Raw genomic sequence first — 18,868 nt, 5'->3', positions numbered from 1 at the left:
CACCTGCCCTGTTCTCATTCACAAATCCAAGGTGGGCCTCGCTGTGTCCAGCAGCTCTACCCAATGCTAGCAAGGTGGTTTAGAGGCATTAGGGGCTTAGCAGTGCAGCCGGTCCTGCAGAATGATCTAACAGACGTGTCCTCACATAGCCTGAAGTTCCCAATTCACTTGCTTTCTTTTTTTGTAAAATGTTTTTTGGACAGAGACAAGCTTGTTTGGACACTGTTCCTCATAACGTCTTACACCTATGCAAGGTTTTGAGGTTTCCCACTGACGACCACTTTTATGTGTCCTGAGATATAACTAATATTGAAAAATAATTTGGGAGGGAATGAGACTTTGCTTCACCACAGAGATGACTATCAATGAGGAATTTTATCTTTATTTTCATGATGTTAGCACAATAAACTCACACAGTAGCATTGATCTGTACTTATTTAACAAAATACATTTATAGCAATTTACAAATTCTTTTCCATTTGAAAACATTGCATAACATTTTATTAAACACAATACTTTATATAGAGAATTCTCATTTAAAAACATATTTTATTTTTGAGTATTTTCTTTTCTCAGTAAAGCATAGCCTAACAAAGAAATTCGTGCCTGTTAGCAAGTAAGAAAATCAGAACACTAAGAAGATGTCACCTGTCAATTTATTTGATTAATTTTAAATTAAGGTATCAGTGGAATGTAAACAAAGAGTAATTTTACAAAAGGCTCCTTATCAAATATACATGCAGAGGTCTGAGTTCCAATGTATATATTATTACATTTCTGCTCTCTAATGCAATATAATTTGATAAGCCATTATTAAAAACAGTAGCCTTTGGCACTTTGAGTAAAAAAGAATATATCAATATTTATGTAAAGAACACAATTTCAATGATTACACAAGAGCTTTAAAATCTTTTGTTAAGAAATAGGAAACCTTAGGAAAAATATCACACTGCACTTGAAATAGTGCAGCAAGTTTTAGAGTAATAAAAGCAACACATATGCCAATATATATCTGACTAAAACCAAGGAATAAAGAACAAACACTCCCACCAGGAATCCTGCTGTTTCCAAAACAGCTAAATTGCCAGAGGGAACATTTTCTAATCTTTGCTTTATTGCCATTATTCTCCATTTCATTTTTCCATTATTTCCAGGTTCATCTACTTATGTTCTTTTCCCCTGCACTTACAAACTAACAAATGATTGCATCTTACTTCCCTGCACTGATAGGCCAACAGTGATTGTGTCTTACCCATTCCCTTAAAGCTAATCCTACCTGCTTTATCATGTACCTAGACTAAACTAAATCCAAAGAGTTTTGTTCATGACAATCCAAGTGTTTGTAATTCCTAGGAATCTTGTACAAAATTTGATATTAAATACCAAGGACTAAAGATTCATCCTTTTAAAAAGAAAAAACAAATCTTGACTTGTAAATACTAGAGTTTGAGAACATATTTCTAAAAAAATTACTCTTTTTTTTTTTTTTTCCGGCAGCTATGATTATTTTTCCCAGCTAATGTGCCTTAAAGGGTGTTTTCAACATACTGTGTCTTTAACATACACAATATGCTGCAACCCTACTGGTTAGCTTCTTACATGTAACCTGCAGAATACTTCCTCCCAGTTCCCAAATGTACGATGGGGTTGGTCTTCTATCACTAGCATGAAAAGTGCGGTCATTTCCTTAAGGACCAACACTTTTTCTCAGGACTGGGTGATGGGCAGGTGAGGGAAGCATTGCTTGACAGGGTTGGCTGACAGCACTCAGCTAAGCCTGGAGCACCTGTATAACTGGGAAGGTATATAAAGCTTTCCATTGACTCTGAATGCCTTCTATACAGATTAGCAAACACCATCCTCATACTTCTGAAGTTACTTAGGGTTGGGTTTGGGATTTTGTTTTGGTTTTGAGGGGTTTTTTGTGGATGTGGGGGTTTTTTTTGGTCTGTCTGTGTGTTGTGCTATTTGTCTTCTTGGGATGGGATGATTCTTCCTTCTACCTCCTATTTGGCTGGGGTAGGGTGAGCTTTTCCTCTGAGTTCTCTGGGGTAGGGTCCGTAGACAGGTTCTGACTATGTAGTATGTATCTGGTTCTCTGATACCCTAAATCAGAAGAGGACTAGAGCAAAACACTCCTCTCAAGAAGCCAGAGAAGAGACCTGATCTGCTACTACTTATTTGGTGAGGGGACTGCTAAACCATTGCCTCGCCCTCCTAGCAGGGGAGCTGGGAGGTGTCTGATAGTAGTTCTCTTTCAGGTGGAAATAATTTAAGAGAGAATGAGGAGCTGAACTGGGTGAGCACTGCCCCTGGCTTCCTTCATCGTTTAAGTCAGAGCCAAATGTAATGAGGCATTTCTTCTAGCATGCCCAGGATATGCTATGCTTATTCCTTTCAGAACTTATGCTTTCAACAATTTTTGGCAATGGAGATTTTTAGCAGGCAAATTCTTTTGTTATATTCAAAGCTCAATTTACTAAAGTAATCTGTGTTTTCTCAGGTGCGGAGACACTCCGTATTCTTAGGTGCAGAAACCCTCCATATTCCTAAGTGGCAGTGGTGGGAAAAAAATATAATGCTTAACAAGGCTCTGGAGGGTGTCTCAAGGGAGGTGAACAGTAGTAGTGGCACAATGCAACACTCATTCAGTGATTCTGCAATACCAAGGCATTCCATTTTTAAAGCAAAGCATAAATCCCCTAAATGATGGTGACTGGGGTGAAACTTGTGATCATTCTTGTGGCATACTAAGCAAGTGAGGTCAATGACTGCTTCTAAGTGTGAGCTATGATATTAATTGGAAGCTGGTCAGGAAAGTGGCCATTTATTTACATGGCTCACCTTTCACATTTGCACTTCTTGTGGTTATTGGTGTCCTGCATTATATGGTTAAAAACTAATAGAAAAACGGAAGGGTTGCTGAAGGACAGAATAAGAGGTTTAAAAATGTGAAATCTGAATTATTTGTAGTACTTTAAAAGACCCCTTAAAAACATAATTTAAAACAATTCTACAAGTTAGCCAACTAAGAAGCAGCCTCTTCATTAGTAGCACCTGTTCTTAAACAAAAGTTGAGCAGTAGCAGCAAAACTATTCAAAATAGATAGTTATTCCATTCTAATGGAATGTCACCCACACATTTTTTGTTGCAGTAGACATCTTAAAGAACTACACAAAACCTTTGCAATCTTTGAATGTGACAGATCCACTATAACAAAGCTGTAAATATTTCCTACGCTAAATGAATGCAGCCAGCATCATCATAGTATTAGCAATATTACTTTTAAAGTAACTGCACATCAATATGTCATGTGTTTGTAGAGTCTAATAAGTATGCATTTTTTCAAAACATGTAAAGTTATCATCAGCACCATCCTGTATTAAAGATTTGGTGCAAATTCTGCAAAGGTGAATATATACCACTGATACAGCCTTTGCTGTGAAAAATTCAGTTGATTTTGGACACATAAATAAAAAAAAAGTTGGCACATTCAGGAAATAAAGTGTCTGTGTTCAAGACCATTGTTTTGATTGACATCATCACCCTCAGATAACGTTTTGAGTCTGAAGAAACAAGTTGCATGAAAATGTTTCACATTAGTTAGGTTCTGGCATTGTGCTTTTCCCCCCACCACATGCTTTTCACAGGCTCATGCACATTGCACATCAGCAGTGTTCAACAACAGTTGGGCTGCTGGTCAATAGTTTGGCACAACAAAGGTAAATATCAGCTCAAAACAAAGAGAGCAGAACCTGTGTCAAGATGTGTTTACTATGTGGTGGTATGGACCAGCTGATATGTCTCCTCTCATTCCTTGTATGCTCGTGTCGGGGATGTGCCTTTATAGAAGATGTTTCTGGTGTTCTCTGGACTGCTCCCTCTCTCGGGGATTAAAATGATGTTACCTTTTCTTCGAAGTGTTGAGTCCCGGCTAGAAGAAATGGACAGAGTCTCTGAGCCAATCTCACTTCCCTCCACTGGTGTGACTCTTATCGTAGTGATTCCATGATGGTGATGCTCACTGTTATCTATGTTGCTCCTTTTCCTGTCTCCTGACCCATAACTGTCTTTTAAGGAGTCACAGCTCTCAGAGTCTCTGTTAAGATCATTTAGCTCATATGTCTGACGAAGGGTGACTTTTTCAGGACCTTTCCATTTCCATGATCCACTTCCTTCACCTTCTGATGGCATCTGAATTACAGGTCTGTTATTTTCTGGATGGGCCTCAACTCTGACAATGCTGCTTGGCTCATGGTCTGTCAGGGTTTTATATCTGATGGCTCCTGTACAGGTGACTGTGCTTCCCTCTGAACTCTTTGGACTGCCCTGAAGCACTCCTTGCTGCTTAGACATGGCTATTACTTGCATGATTCTTGGCTGGCTATTGCTTCTACATGCAACACTCTTCTCAGCAGCTTTCAACCATTTAGCTCTAGCTGAACTACTTTTGGGTGATGTGTTCACATTCTCCTGAGTCTCTTCAGGAATATGCACTAGCTGGGATGAGCCAGGACGTGACTGAATAGAGACCCTTGGCCCACCAGAAAGACCTGAGTTGTTACAGCCTGGTACACTGCCAGGTTGAATTTTCAGATACTGGCTAGTTGGGCCATGATGATCACCATTTACACCCACTCTGGAGGGTTCTGAGCTTGACCTCATTTCAATAGCCCTTGGTGGTGACTGGCCAGATTCAGTCTCTATTACTTGCAGTGACAACTTTCGACTTTCATTCTTGTTCTTCCACTGGGAAAGCAGCTGTTTGGAACGGGCAGAATCCATTGACGCGTGTATTGTTGCATTTCGTCTTGCTGGATCTTCCAATGATGGTGTGTTGACTCTTGGCAAAGTGTTGCTGAAAGTAACCATATTTTCCTTTCCCATTGGGCTTCGTGGTGTTATTATTTCTACATCAGCATTTGCTCTCTTGATATTGGTCAGAGACCCTGAATCTCTGTGGTTTCTATTCAGGATACTTTCTGTACGGTGAGAGACAATGCCATCGCTGCTGCTACCATTTTTCCCTGGCAGGATTCTGTTGGCATCTTGACTGAGGTCTGTCAAAGACCTTAGAGGTTCTCTGTGAAAATTTGGGTGAAACACATTCTCGTCACTTGGTAAGAAGTTCCCCACAGCATACAGGCCCTGATATTTGAACAGAAGCATCAACAATCAGTTATGGGAAAAAAGAGACATTTTAAGGTATTTTAATTTTATTCTTCTGCCTTTAAATAAATATTGAGTGGTAGAATTAGTCCAGCTTAACTGACAGGGTACACTCACTTCCCTTTCCTCACCGGTATCCTCATTCCAAATTCTGCCCTCAATCTGGTACGTCTAGATGTATATGAAGTAGTCTCAGTAAAATAACTAGGGCACATAGTTCATGGCAATAAATAGTTGAGGAAAAGATTTAGCCGCCCTCAGTTTTCTTCATTATATAAAGCGACAGATACAGCTGAAGAAAAAATGTTTGGTTACAAAAATAACAAAATAAATGTTTGCAGTCTTCTAGGCAAAGCTATTTTACATCTACGCTACTGTCTGCTCTGATTTACTGGATCTTATTACAGCTTGAGTTGTTCTGTGCTCTGTGATTCTGCCCTTTCTACTGCATAATAACAGTGTAATACAATATCTACATGATAGAACAATTTATCAACTTTAAATCAATTGCTTCCCAAGCTACGGAGAACTGTAACAAAATTTAGTTATACATTTTCTTATTCAGCAGACTCACTGTAAAATGGTGTCATTTTAAAAAGACTCCACTGAGAATATTCCAGGAAAGGGTCAAATGCCTGACTCAATCACTTAGGTTACTTGTTCTTTACACCCCTTTCAGGGTTATTTGTAGTTTCACATTATTTCCCCTGCCTTTCCTCTTATTGGTGTGTAGTTTTCAGGGCAGATTTACTGGCTATTGGGTATCCAGGACAATGTATCCTCTGATATATGTTGTCATGCAACTGTATATGGAGAAGACCTAACAAAGAGCATACTTGTTTGTGGATTTCAAACATGGGAACAACAGCTCCATTTATGAGAGCCTACAACAGCTTAATCATTTAAAATAATATTCTCAACAGAGTGCCTTTCTACTCACCGTGCAATCACAGAAACTGACTTTATTAGCTCGTGGGGTTTCTATTATCTGCCCTGGTTGCTGTTTCTTCTGCCACTATGAAAGACATTTTTCCCCTAGTCACCTTTGTAGACCATCTGCATGTACCTTAGATTATCTTATCACAGAAAAAAGGGGGATAGGATATGAACTTATTTTAGTATTATACTAAAATTCATCATTGACTTCTTATGGGTCAAAAACGTTCCACTGGCTGTTCACCTGCCCACACTGGATTGTCAATAGAAGTTCCTGATTGCTCACAGGCACTTGGGCTGACACTGTGCTGAACAGCTAGGGCAGCAACAGTCATGTTGGAGACATGCTGAGAGCAGCAAGCAAAAGTAAATGCTTGATGAGCTTCCTACTGACATACAAACGGGCCTATCCTACATACTCCCTTCCAGGACCCTTCCAAGGTGCTCCATCTGTTTCAACCCGCTCCAGAGGAAAAGCATAGGAATAACCTGGCTTGGGCATCCTATTTCGCCTGCGTAATTTCCCCAGGAGCTCCAAAGACTCACAAGGGTGTAATATTGCAGGTTCAGCAATTTACTCACCTGAGTTGCTACATGTTAATTCAACCATTTTTTTGAGATCATAAAGCTAACGTTGGCAGTATAAACGCAGGCTGGCAACAAACACCAATTAATCCAATATTTTTCTTCCATTATGCTTGTAAGTGTGGAGTAGAAAAGATGAGTATCTTTAAGTATTTAATGAAGCACATAATGTTAGAGCTGTTTCTGTATACAATGCCAGATGATTATATACCACTTTGTGCACTGTTATGGCACTTTAAACTGCAATGAATATTTGCTTTTTCCTGTTTATTTTTAAAGTGATTACCCCCAACATCATCATCTTCAACACATTTTGACTATGTTTTTAATTATGGCACGTGACCATGATGAAAGGTTTTCATAAAAAATACCAGTACTCTTATTATAGCCTTATCAGTTTTATTTGCTAAAACTTAACTACGTGAATATATTTACCAAATAGAGAGCAATTCCTCCTCCTATGAGAAAGCCACAGTAAACATCAACTGGATGATTCTTATACTGGGTGATACGAGTCAGACCACATATAATTCCACAGATGATAAAAGCAAAGACCAAGAGTGGTTTCAGAAGTTTTGAGGAGTCTGTTAATGTAGAATTGAAGTACATCTTGAAAAAAGAAAGAAATGAAGAAGCAGTTGAAGAAACTTAAATTTACCTAAGAGGATTTCTTGTGTTCAACGTTTCTTTCACACACAGATCACTATTACACAGTAATATTGCAAATTGTCAGTTTAATTTTATTTTACAGCCCTGTTAAAATTTTCTTACTTACTGTAGGAAGATCTGACATCACAAGGAATGGATTTCCAAAAGCATAGGCAGTGTTGCTTATTGACATCAATTAGGATAAGGATTTTATTCCTAAATATTGTTCACAGTCAGAGCCTAAATGTTCTGTAAATGTGACTAAGGAGACACCGCTTCTGAAATACAGAAGCCAGATGTCATGCCAGATGAAAGCAATAACCTGTTCTAACAAAAGCTAGCACCAGATGCTTCAGAGAGTAATTTCTCAACTGGGGGCCATGATGTCAGGGAGGTCACAAGAATTAAGTGGAGGTGGTTCATCAGTATTATTCCAAGTTGTGGCCTTTCCCTGAGTAGAATAAATACTGGCAAGCTCCCAGTACATGCACAATACCATTATCTAATTTGATTAACTGGTTGTTATTGTTGTTTTTCTCTGATTTTTACAGCATGAGTGATGGAATTATGGAATTACTTCTTTTTTATTTTTTAAAAACTTCAAGTAAGTGGTCATTCATACAAACATTGTAGCCCATGAAGAAATGTCATTGGTCAGATGTGGAAAATCAGCTGTGATTGCTGCAGCATGTCCTACAATTCGCTGCTAGTTACTGATGTTTTTTATTCACTTCCTTTGCAGTAGCACCTTGGAGGCCTCTGGGAGTGATTGTGCCAGTTCATCTATGCTGCAATTCTATGGAGGTCAAATGAAACTACATCACATAAATGTTTGTTCCTTAATGCCTCAAGTTTAAAAGCAGCAAGTCAAGTGAAGACAGCAATAAAGAAAAGGCAGAACACATAAAGGTTAATTTGAATGGTAAGTTAAAATATCACCCTGTAAGACAGATAAGCACTGCATTTTACATGTGAATAATATGTGGCACCAAATATACTTTAACATTACACTTTTTGTTGCTTCTTAACAAAGGATGTGAAGCAGCTGAATCTTTTCTGTATTCTTAACACAGCTGGTTTTATTTTAGTTGTTAGTAGTTTTATTTTGCTTTCAAACTGGGAAGATAAAAACTTATATCCATCCAAGATATCCAGGCAATACATCACTTCACAATATACAGCAAATAACTTGCTGACTTTTGTCTTGTATAAATGAAAATGAACAGAGTTGGTTACTCACCGAAATGTACACTGCTGCAAAGGCTGCCAGGGTGGCATGTTGAGAAGGGAATGACTTTCTGCCAAGGAAGGACACTCAAATTATGCTTCTTATTTCAAATACACTGTGCTAGTGTTCACTTGAAAAAAACACTGGGTGGTACAGTCATTTTCAGCTTACACTTTCTAAGCAATATATGACTGATCAGCAATGTTTAATTTCTAAATTTCTTTTCTATAATCTGGAGAAAGGACCAATGTTGATGAAATGCCTTTATTTTGAAGTAACTATTTAGCATTAAATTCTTTTTGTGTACTAAGAAAAGTGTGTGTACTAAGACAGTGGGAACGAGCTAAAGACCTGAATGCTTGAGAGAAATTATATGTTTATTTCTATAAATAAATTTCCATAATAACTTTTCAGTAAGTACCTAATTATACAACATATTTAATGCATGAACCTTGACCTTATGATTATTCTTACTGACTTCACTTGGACTCTTTTCAAAGTAAGGACTCATACACTTTGATAATCAGGCCCTAACTTCAGCAACTGAATTCATCATTTTCATGCCCCTGCTTTGTTGCTCTAATAAAGGGGGGATAACAGGGTGACATTCTTCTCAGAGGGGGGCAAACTACATCTTTATTTGCTATGTCTACAGGTTTATTTTTAAAATTTCAGCATTTTATAACATGATAAGAGTGAATGGAGCACAAGAACATGGAGAGGGCATTTTAAGAGTTACTGGAGCCCTTCCTGAAGCCCAGAACAAGAGGGTAAATGAAAATATGTCCAAACTGTGCAAGACAGGCAGTATCAGGTCTATTTTTGAAATTGCTGAGGGCTGCCTGCTGCCATTGAAAACCTGGGGACTAGAATGATGTGGACTAGATCTTGAGTCAGAAACTGCAGATAAGAAAATGAAAAGTGACAGCTTAGCCTCTACTTCTCTGACCAAGAAAAGGAGGTTTTGTGCAAGTAGAAGCTGCACAGAATGAGGCCCTCAACATTTTAACATTTTTCTTCTTATAGACCCATTTCAATCCTCTAAAAACAACAAAAGTAAAGTGATGGGAAGATGAAGGAGAGATCTTTACACAGTAGAGGGAAAATCTTAGCTGGGTGTGGATTCAGTAACACCTGTTCCACAGCGAACATCTAGCTCATAGTTTGTAGAAGCTCTAAAAAATTTTTATGACCTCTGAGCTCTAGATGTAAGATGCACTGAAGATGTATAGCAGTTTATATCTGTACATTTATCTCCTTAAAATGGCATGGATATGTATTGTAACGTGCTGGCTGTCTTGGTGAAGAAGGGTATGTGTATCTTGCAGCCCCAGCAGCCACGCTCATCTGAGAAACCTCAGCTTGGGCTAAGTACTTGAACAATGATTCAGCTTTGCAGATGGGCCTTGCCCACCTTAACTGGGATCCATGTATAGCCATTTTCTGGCAGCACCTGAATTACCTAGTTTAAAACAGCAAAGACTGCAACATAGTCCTTTACCTTTAGACAAAAACATTTTTATGCAAAACAGCAGAGTCTACTTTCTAAAGTTCTTTCCTACGTATTTTGCCTTGTCTTTTCTAAATAACTCACTGGCAATTAGATGTGTGCATGTAGTTCAATGTGAATGCCACACGGCTGACCTGAATTTGAGCCCATGGCTCCAGCAGGTTCATGACTGGCCAAGATGAAATCAGCATGATTCCTTTTTTGTTTCTAAAGACAGACCTAAATTATTCTTCTTCTTTCCTCCCCCTGCCTCTAACCTTTCACAAATAGTATCCCTGGGGATCAAGTTCAGGGTTGAGGACAGGAGGATGACATCAAAAAAATGTAAATGTTTATAACGGCTAATCAGCTCCTTTACCCTGTGCAGGTTTTAGTGGAAGCATAAATCTACTTACAGTCTCTGTGGAACTAATGGATAGATTTGATTTGATGAATTTTAGTACCACTCAGAACTTAACTTTAATTTGATGGCATTTTTATAGTATGTAAGGTGTGTCATTATGCTACAGTCAATTTTATCTTTATTCTACTTTCTATTCATATGCTTTCAGGGCAAGCACAGCATGTTACAGACTAAATGCACTGTGTACTCTCTAATAGTGACACTGGTTTTGGTCCTCTATTTGTTACATTTTAATCTAAAATGAAAATAATTAAAGCTAAAAATATGTAGTCTTTTTGTATGGCTCTGTATTGAAAAGGTGAACAAAGGTCTCAAAGAAAACATGTCCTGAACTCAGAAGGCAGTGTATCACTCCAAATGCTCATGCATGAGGATGTGTAGAAAGGGAACAATGATGAGAAAGAGTCATGCTGACAGAGTCATACTGAGTCAGAATATCAGAAATGATAGAGGATAGAGAACTCACTGAAGATCTGAATAGAAATGACTGAAAAGGCTCTTTGAAGAGAAATACACGAAAGGATGGACAAAGGAAACCACTGTATATGTGGGGGTGTTGCAGAAAATTATTTCATATAATCATCTGGATAATTATGTATTCTTCTCTATACTTTTCATAGGGGAGTCTAGAGGCAAATTTCTGGAGCCAGAGTTTCTGAGAAGTACAAATAAAAAATTAAGACCATTAGCAATCTCAGAAGAATAAGTCCCTTACAAGCTGAAATGACTGAAGTCAAATTAACCTCCTAGGCTGGAGAAGTTATACTGTAACTCCTATAGTAGATGACTGAAGGAAGTATTGAGCCAGTAACAAGGGCTGATCACTCTGGTATAGTTTGAGACAGGCGTAGGAAGCAACAATTTAATAAAGGAAAAATACAGTAAAATTGAATTAAGGAAAAACTGAGGGTAGTGCCAGAATATTATAGATCACCAAATGTATCCTCTGTGATGGGAATAAATTTGAAATATCAATATATTGTCATCTTCCTAAAGAAACAGAAACACACAAAACCTGATTGCTTAGTCTTAATATGTTACGACTAATTTAGCTGTTCTTTGGAAGTGATGATATTTAAACTTAGGAGTGATCAGTGATTTTGGAATGGCTACAGGCAGTCAATTCAGAGCAGTAAGCATCATATTTGAGATGATAATGAAATGGATAAGATGTAATCATGACTATTTTTCTGCCCGCTCATGTGTAAAGCTACACTGATTTCCCTGGGACACCATGTAGGTACAGGATGCTGCTTGCAAGCATCAGGCTTCAATGGCAGTATCCCAGTAACAGCAAATGGTTATGGGAAAAGAGACAGTGAGGTGAAGGCTGATACTGTAATCCTGGTTATGCCTTTCACCACAATTACTGTCACCAAATTATTTGGGCCAAATAGAGCTACAATCCTTCATTCCAGCTCCAGATCAAGCCCACATACATAAATTGCAAAGATATGGCAAATTAATCAATGCCCGCTAGACGTATTTAAGACCAAATGCATCAAATAATTGAGGGTCTTTAAACATCAGTGAAATTGGTTTGTCCCAGTGAAAGGAGACAGATTATGAGATTGCTGGAAGATACTTAAAAAGCGAATGATTTGATGATTCCCAAGTGTGTTGACCATTGAAATAAATGGAAAAGCCAACAAACTGGGGATGAAATGCCTTAATAGATGGACAGAACATTTTAATAATATCCATGTGACAAAAATGTAATGCCATGAAGCATAAAGTTAAAACAGAAACTAGTATCTGGGGCTGCATACAGAACAAGAAAGGAGTGCAAAGCTTTGGTGAAGTGGATGTGACAGAAGTAACACAGCTTCATGTCTACTAATCAGGTGCACAGAGAAATTAGGCAGCTGAGTCAGAGACTGAAATTGTAGTCATTTCAAGCATTCTATAATTTTGCTGTAACTTTTTTTGAGAGCAGGAGATTAAAAAAAGCACCAAAATTTTGAAGGACTGCAAAACATTCAAACATTCAATGACTAACAGGCAATAAAGGTTAACCTGGTGTGGAAAAGATACAGAAGACTGCTGTAGTCAGTGAAGAGCTTCATGACTTCTCAGTAGTGTAGTTCTTATATTTAGGACACTTCATACTAATGAAGGCCCTGAACTAACAAGTAGCAGATGTATTGGAACAGTACAATTTACTGACTTAGACCTTCAGATTCCTTGTTTAAATCTATGACCTGTCATCAGTAATTGAATTATCACTATTTTGTCATATCAAGCTTGTTTAGAATTAAGATACATGATCTGGTTTATATCTCGACTGATATGCATGTCCAAAACCTGCTATTGTAAACAATTTCTCTCCTGGTTACCTAAGTAGGAAGGCTAAAGACTAAATGATCAAGGAGGATAAACCACCAGTTAGAAATACTATGAAAGAAAAGGCATGTGTTTGGGAACACACAGATTTGCACTGTTGTGGTCTTTCCTCTAATAAAGGGATTTTTTCAATGTTGTCAATACAAAAAACTTAATCAACTAAAGAAACAGAAAACAAACTCCTCCAACAAATCCCCAAACCACACCTCACAAATTAAGACCAAAATGCCAGAACAGTAATGGATGTTACACAGAGGTCTCAGATAAAGTACTTTCTTTGCTGACTTCTTCCCCTGCCTGTTATGGGCAGATCCCACCAGGAAAAGCAGTAGAAGCTATACATATTAATAATTGTGTAGGAAATTGTCTCCTTTGAAGGAGGGAAAGTAACTAGCTACTAATGACTGTGCTTCAGAATCTGACAAAGTCTTCCAAGCCCACTGTTGGCCTAATATCTTTATACAGAAAATTGAACATCATTAAAAAGACACTTATGCCTCACCTTTGTTATAGAAAACTGACAAAACTAATTCAGACTTTAACTAGGAAAAAAATCTTGAAACTGGGAGAGAAAATAAAAAAGAAATGAATACTTTAAAATGTACACAATGAAGGATAGAACCAACCTTCCAGCATTAATAATATTGGGATCAGCTCCTGAGCAAATATCTTCCACAACATATGAATTCTCTGAGCAGGACACATTTAAGGATGTATAGTTAGGCTTGCAAACAGTCAGGAAATATGGTGCCTGATATCCTGTTGATAGCTGTATAATATCAGTAACAAGAGCAGTAGAACAAAGGCCAAACACATGAACACCTAGGAAAGAAATCAGTAGAGGTTGTTAACTTTATTATAAGCATAAATTAGATGAATTAATTGTGACAAAATACATTCAACAGAATTCTGGTGGCTTGTGTCATTTGATGTGAGAGACTTTAACGGAAGAATAAGATTTATTTTTTTATGAAAGCTTATTGCAAAGTTGAATTCTTTAATGTAAAATTATTTACGCTTGTTTTCTTCCTGTTGATATTTTACATTGTGTTTTGATGGCTTGATGTCCTCCAACATCTTTTCATAAAAGTGAACTACACTGGACCTGCTTCAATTTGGAAAGCAGTTTTCTGAACTGACTAAAGGACAGCCAACTATTTGAGGAGAGCATATGTCCTCATCCAGTACTGGGATACAGCTGCCCATTAGATCACTGCTCTGAGGACCGGTTCTCTTTTTATCACTGAGGACTTGTCAGCTGGCAATGTCTCTGGCTATCTTCACACCTCTGATATTTCTTGAGTATCAAGTCCTTGCCATGAATCCAAATATTTAAGTCTTTTTGGTAACTGATCAATGTTTCTGTCTGGTTAATAATGCCAAATTCATAAGACAGTTGAAGTAAATGCAGTTGTTTTACTGAGCATTTTCAACTGCTATTCCCCTGAAGATTTACCTCTAATTCCCTTCTTGTATTCATATAAATAGATTTATTTTTCATTTTAAAAGTGAAAGAATGCTAAAGTCATTAAAATATGAAAGCATCTGTGAATTCCTAGTATGAATCAAGAATGAAATTCATGCATCTTTGAGCTTGTCTTTTTTGGTGATGGAATGGGATGTCATACAGAAGAAGAAGTGGAGAGCATGGCGTATCTTACAGTCCTCCTTGCTCATGTAATCTACCACCCCCTCTGCTCACCTCCTCACTGCTGCTCTTAAGAGGATGCTCTACTGGTTATAGACTGTATAACCTCTCCGTTTGCCACACTACAGAAGGCTAGTGTGCCAGATTTTCAGTCTGCTGTCCTGCAGGTTGTCTTTGTCTAGCCTGCCCTTTCTAATGAAAGATTTCTGGAACAGAGAAAACCTTTCCTTTAGCCACTCATTGGTAGAGAAAATTAACTGTAAGAAGGGGAACAAAGGGCAGTTGCCTCTTCAAGTTCAGTTTTTGTAAATGACAATTAAAACAAAGTAAAATAAAACAATTCAGTTCCTCTCTATCATTAGGTTGCCAGGTTCTAGCTCTTTTCCAAGAGGTAGATAAACACATCCCAGAAAAAGAATGTCAAAACTACTGAGAGTTTCTGTCAGGTTTTTACTGTCACGCTGAATACTGTGTCAGGTGGGTTGAATCCTGATGCTGCACTGAAGACAGGCAGGGGAAACTATACACTGAAACCACTGAAAGGAAGCCAGCTCAAGGTGGGCAGAGAAGGAAAACCAAATTATTCTTTTAGAAACACTGACAATAGTACAGGAGAGGAAAGGGGAAATGGAGAGTGTAGATGCTGCATTACTGAGCATGGGGCTGTTCTGTCGCTCCATTTGACAATTTCTTCTCATGTTTTTTGGCAGAAGATGATCTATGCCAGTGACAGCCCTGCATTGTTCTGAAAGGTTGTTTCAGAGAAGGAAACCTGCATGGTGAATACTGAATGTATATGGAAAGCTCTGCTTTGTGACTAACATTTGAAACCCACCAACAAATCTGACAGCTCTTCTAAGAAAAGAATTGAAGTTGCATCCTCCTGCATTAATATTGGCCTCTGTTCCAATCCCATTTCTTCTTTTGGACAGGCAACAGTAGAGAATTCCTTCTCCTATCATTATCTGCAATGACAAAGGAGCCGTTAAATTAAATGTAGCAGTTACTCAGAAAACACTGATTGAATTTAAAGGGCTGAAATATAACTGTACTACAACCGATGCCATCCACTGACATGTACTTGCCTTTAAAAGATTTGTACCAATATGTAAACATTCAGTAATGGAACTTAGCCTGAGTGAGGGTAGGCAAGAATGTGGCACTGAAATAAAATGCAAGTGGCATACAGTACAGAGTGCTCAGTGGAATCGGGGTCTTGATCCACAGCTGAAATTTGATGCTTCTACAATAAAAACATAATAATTAGAAGATATCTCCTCTAAAATAATCCAGAGCCACTGCAATATCTTAGTGCTCCTAAGGTGGTTTTAGCACTCAGTCTTGGCCTCAAGCCTAGCAATCCCTTGCAGCTTCTAATTATGTGGCAGCCTGCTCTTCTGTATTTGTTTAATTTGGCTTGGGTTTTAACCAGATCCACAGCAGTAGAAAAGGTTCTGTCCTTATGGTCCCTCTGAACACACCAAGCAAAACAGACAATGACTGAAGCCCTAGACAAGAGTTTAGAATAGAAGTAAAGAGAAGAATATAAATGAAAAAAAAAATGGTGTTACTGGCTGGAAAATCCAGATCCATTTATACATTTGCAGTCTCAGGTTTGATTGTTTTCCCTGTTAAATAGTGCAGCAACTTGGAAATCTGCATAGGGTTTGTACAGAGTTCAGAATAAGGGTTGGGTTGAAATACTGAAATTAATGAGGCAGTTTTCATCACTAAGAGGAGATTCACCTTGTCTATCCGCAGATGCATTGAAAACTAATATATACGATGCACAAGGCTGACAATGCAGTGAGATGCTAAATCATCTGAATTACACTGAATCTGCTGTTATTACCAGTGAAGTTTGTGCATGTTAAGACCCCTCCCCCTAGGAGAAGGGAGATGCAATGGACAATCTTAGCCTGCTCTTTTTTAGCTAAAGGTTTTATAAATTGAAAGTTCCTTCCTTTGCCAGAAATATTGAAGTAGTGGAGGTTGTCTAATTACATGGAAAAGTCAGTGGAAAGGGTTATTTAAGGAATTTTAATTAGATGAGAACTGTGGTCAGTATTATCTGTCTCCATTTGATCAATTTACAGCTGAAACTTTTGGAGAAATCAGTAGTATTTCAAACTTGAAAAATAGAGAAACGCAAATAGTTTTTAGCCAAGCTCTAGGAAATATCTGGCACAGGGAAAAACACCAGAGAGATAGATTAGCTTGTGTGATAGAGGAGAAAATTAGGAAACAGCAAGGCCTATGTCAAGGGAAATTCAGAGGCTGGTATTTCCAAGGAAACAAACTCAAGCAGTAGAGGAGGCAGTAGGACCGAAACTGCCAGCAGTGAATTCTTTCCTTGTGAATTGATTTCCCAAATCAATGTGATCTAATTTCCTGGTGATCTCTGTTAGAAAGCACGTTGTTACCTTTAAGTAGGTTTTTAGTCAGTGGCTGACAAGGGTTTGAACCTACACTGATATGATTAAATAACTGGTACTAACATTTTTGAATGAATAACTAGAGAGAAAATACGTCAGAGGATAAGATTCAGAGTTCCTTGGAGCAAATGGAAGTCATGTTGCAATTCAGGTATATCTATATTCCAGACATAAAGTATCCATGTTGGTAATTTCATACAAGTCCAGTTGTTCCACACTGAAGTCTCCTGTGGTTTATAAATACATATAGAAAATTTCATATATGCCACAAGCTATAAGACATATGTCAATCATACAGGTAGTAATTTTCTGTAGCACTTCAGGGCTACAGAACAGACCTGGTTAAAAGCAGTTGCTGCTCACTAATAATGAGCAAAAAAACCCAAAGGAAAAAAAAAACAACCATAAAGCCCCAAATCCACACAGATCCTTGTGTAATAACTGCTTGGGAAAATAAATTACAAAATGCTAGATTTGTTGTAAAAAAAATGACTATAAAGTGAATAGATTTAATACGTTCTCCAGTCTTGAGAAAAACTGAGTATATCAACAAAAACAATATAGAAAAAAATTAAGTCCTAGTCTAATATTTATATAAGGCTTTAAGAAGGGATTGAGACTAGAATTTGCCTGTCTTCTTGCCGCCCCCCCCCCCCTTTTTTTTTCCTATTTTTTTCTTATTTACACTCTTTGGAAATATTTAAAATGTGGCTTAATCACACCTGTATTTTATTGAGTCTTGATGACCTTCAGCCTCATACTGCAGCAAGTACGTGAAGTGCAGACAGAGGCTAGCATATTACTGGAGATCCTCAATTCCTCACATAGTTCATGCTTTCTTTTCTATATTTTACAGGTTTTATAAAGTGTAATTCATTGAAATGTTATGAAAACTAAATTATAAAATGCTAAACTCTAAAAGATGACAGTGGCACAATTGTAATTTTTTTGTGTTGAGCTTCAGTGGCCTATTTTTCCAATGAAGAGGGGGAGAATTGGATAAAAAAACCCTAGTGTTTTACTTCAGAAGTGGTATTGAATAATAGAGAGCTGATGCTCTACACCATCTTCAGTGCCTTTTGTTAAAGGAGGTTGTGTATTTCACACTATCAGAGCCCATTCTCTAACTAATACAAGCATCACATTCATGCTCACACGAATACAAATGAACTACACCTTCCTAAGGCTTGCAGCTTTTAAGCAGTTGTAATTTGAAGCCTCAGGATTTGCTTTCTTTACTGATCTTACGTTTGACAGACATGCTCAAGTTTGGGTTTGGTTAGTTGTCTGTACTGCTGGTAGGAGAATGATTCAAGCAAGAATAACATTATTGCATAATTTCACAGAATCACAGAATTGTCTAGGTTGGAAAAGACCTTGAAGATCATTCAGTCCAACCATCAACCCAACATTAACAGTTCCCAGCTACACCATATCCCTCAGCGCTATGTTGACCCGACTCTTAAACACCTCCAGGGATGGGGACTCCACCACCTCCCTGGGCAGCCCATTTTTTCATGCAATGCTGAAATAATTTAGCTGTAATTAAAGCCCTTAATAAACCCTCCATAATGACGTGGGCATCTTTCATCTCAGTTGAAGGTGCTTGATATTACCTAGGCTTGACATAAACTCTCTGAAGTAACAGTCGGCTTTTACCCCTCTACTGTGGCCCAAGTGAGCCTGTATAGATTCCTTCTATGGTTATCTCAGGAAAGTCTACTTTGTTGTTACCAGAAACACTGTCTAAACTTAAGAAACCCAGCCAAACTGCAATACCACCAAGTTTTGGTTCTATCACAGTATTTGGTGTTTGCTGCAAGCATCTGCACCAGGAACACTGAGAGTCTTAGTTCTCAGTTCCTAAATGAGTACAATTTTTAGCCTGATGGTTGTGCAAAACCCTTCAAAAATGGTTTCTAAAGCAACCAAAATCAATCACAGTAAGAAGAGTTCAGATTA

General features: G+C 37.9%; 1 protein-coding gene and 1 long non-coding RNA gene across 5 annotated transcripts in view; one reads left to right on the top strand and one right to left on the bottom strand.

Moving 5' to 3' along the window:
* Nucleotides 1-18,868, top strand: part of LOC141926572 (uncharacterized) — a 72,102-nt gene that overhangs the window by 51,468 nt on the left and 1,766 nt on the right. The window contains exons 6-7 of one of the 2 annotated variants that reach the window (XR_012624153.1): nucleotides 8,082-8,261; nucleotides 15,182-15,260. This is a non-coding gene — a long non-coding RNA (uncharacterized LOC141926572). Of the gene's footprint in view, nucleotides 1-8,081; nucleotides 8,262-15,181; nucleotides 15,261-18,868 lie in introns of those variants that run through there. The other variant, XR_012624152.1, reaches the window with a different exon arrangement.
* Nucleotides 357-18,868, bottom strand: part of PLPPR4 (phospholipid phosphatase related 4) — a 34,367-nt gene continuing 15,855 nt past the window's right edge. For 2 of the 3 annotated variants that reach the window (XM_074832568.1, XM_074832569.1), the window contains exons 3-7: nucleotides 15,307-15,436; nucleotides 13,450-13,645; nucleotides 8,580-8,637; nucleotides 7,127-7,300; nucleotides 357-5,149 (exon numbers count right to left, since the gene is read on the bottom strand). In XM_074832568.1, the coding sequence (XP_074688669.1) occupies nucleotides 3,812-5,149; nucleotides 7,127-7,300; nucleotides 8,580-8,637; nucleotides 13,450-13,645; nucleotides 15,307-15,436 (1,896 nt within the window). In that variant the 3' untranslated portion in view covers nucleotides 357-3,811. Of the gene's footprint in view, nucleotides 5,150-7,126; nucleotides 7,301-8,579; nucleotides 8,638-13,449; nucleotides 13,646-15,293; nucleotides 15,437-18,868 lie in introns of all 3 variants that reach the window. The other variant, XM_074832570.1, reaches the window with a different exon arrangement.

Source organism: Strix aluco, chromosome 8 (genome assembly GCF_031877795.1).
Source record: "Strix aluco isolate bStrAlu1 chromosome 8, bStrAlu1.hap1, whole genome shotgun sequence".
NCBI lineage: Eukaryota > Metazoa > Chordata > Aves > Strigiformes > Strigidae > Strix > Strix aluco.
The sequence above is the reverse complement of the archived record's forward strand: the minus strand, read 5'-3'. Positions and strand labels throughout refer to the sequence as shown.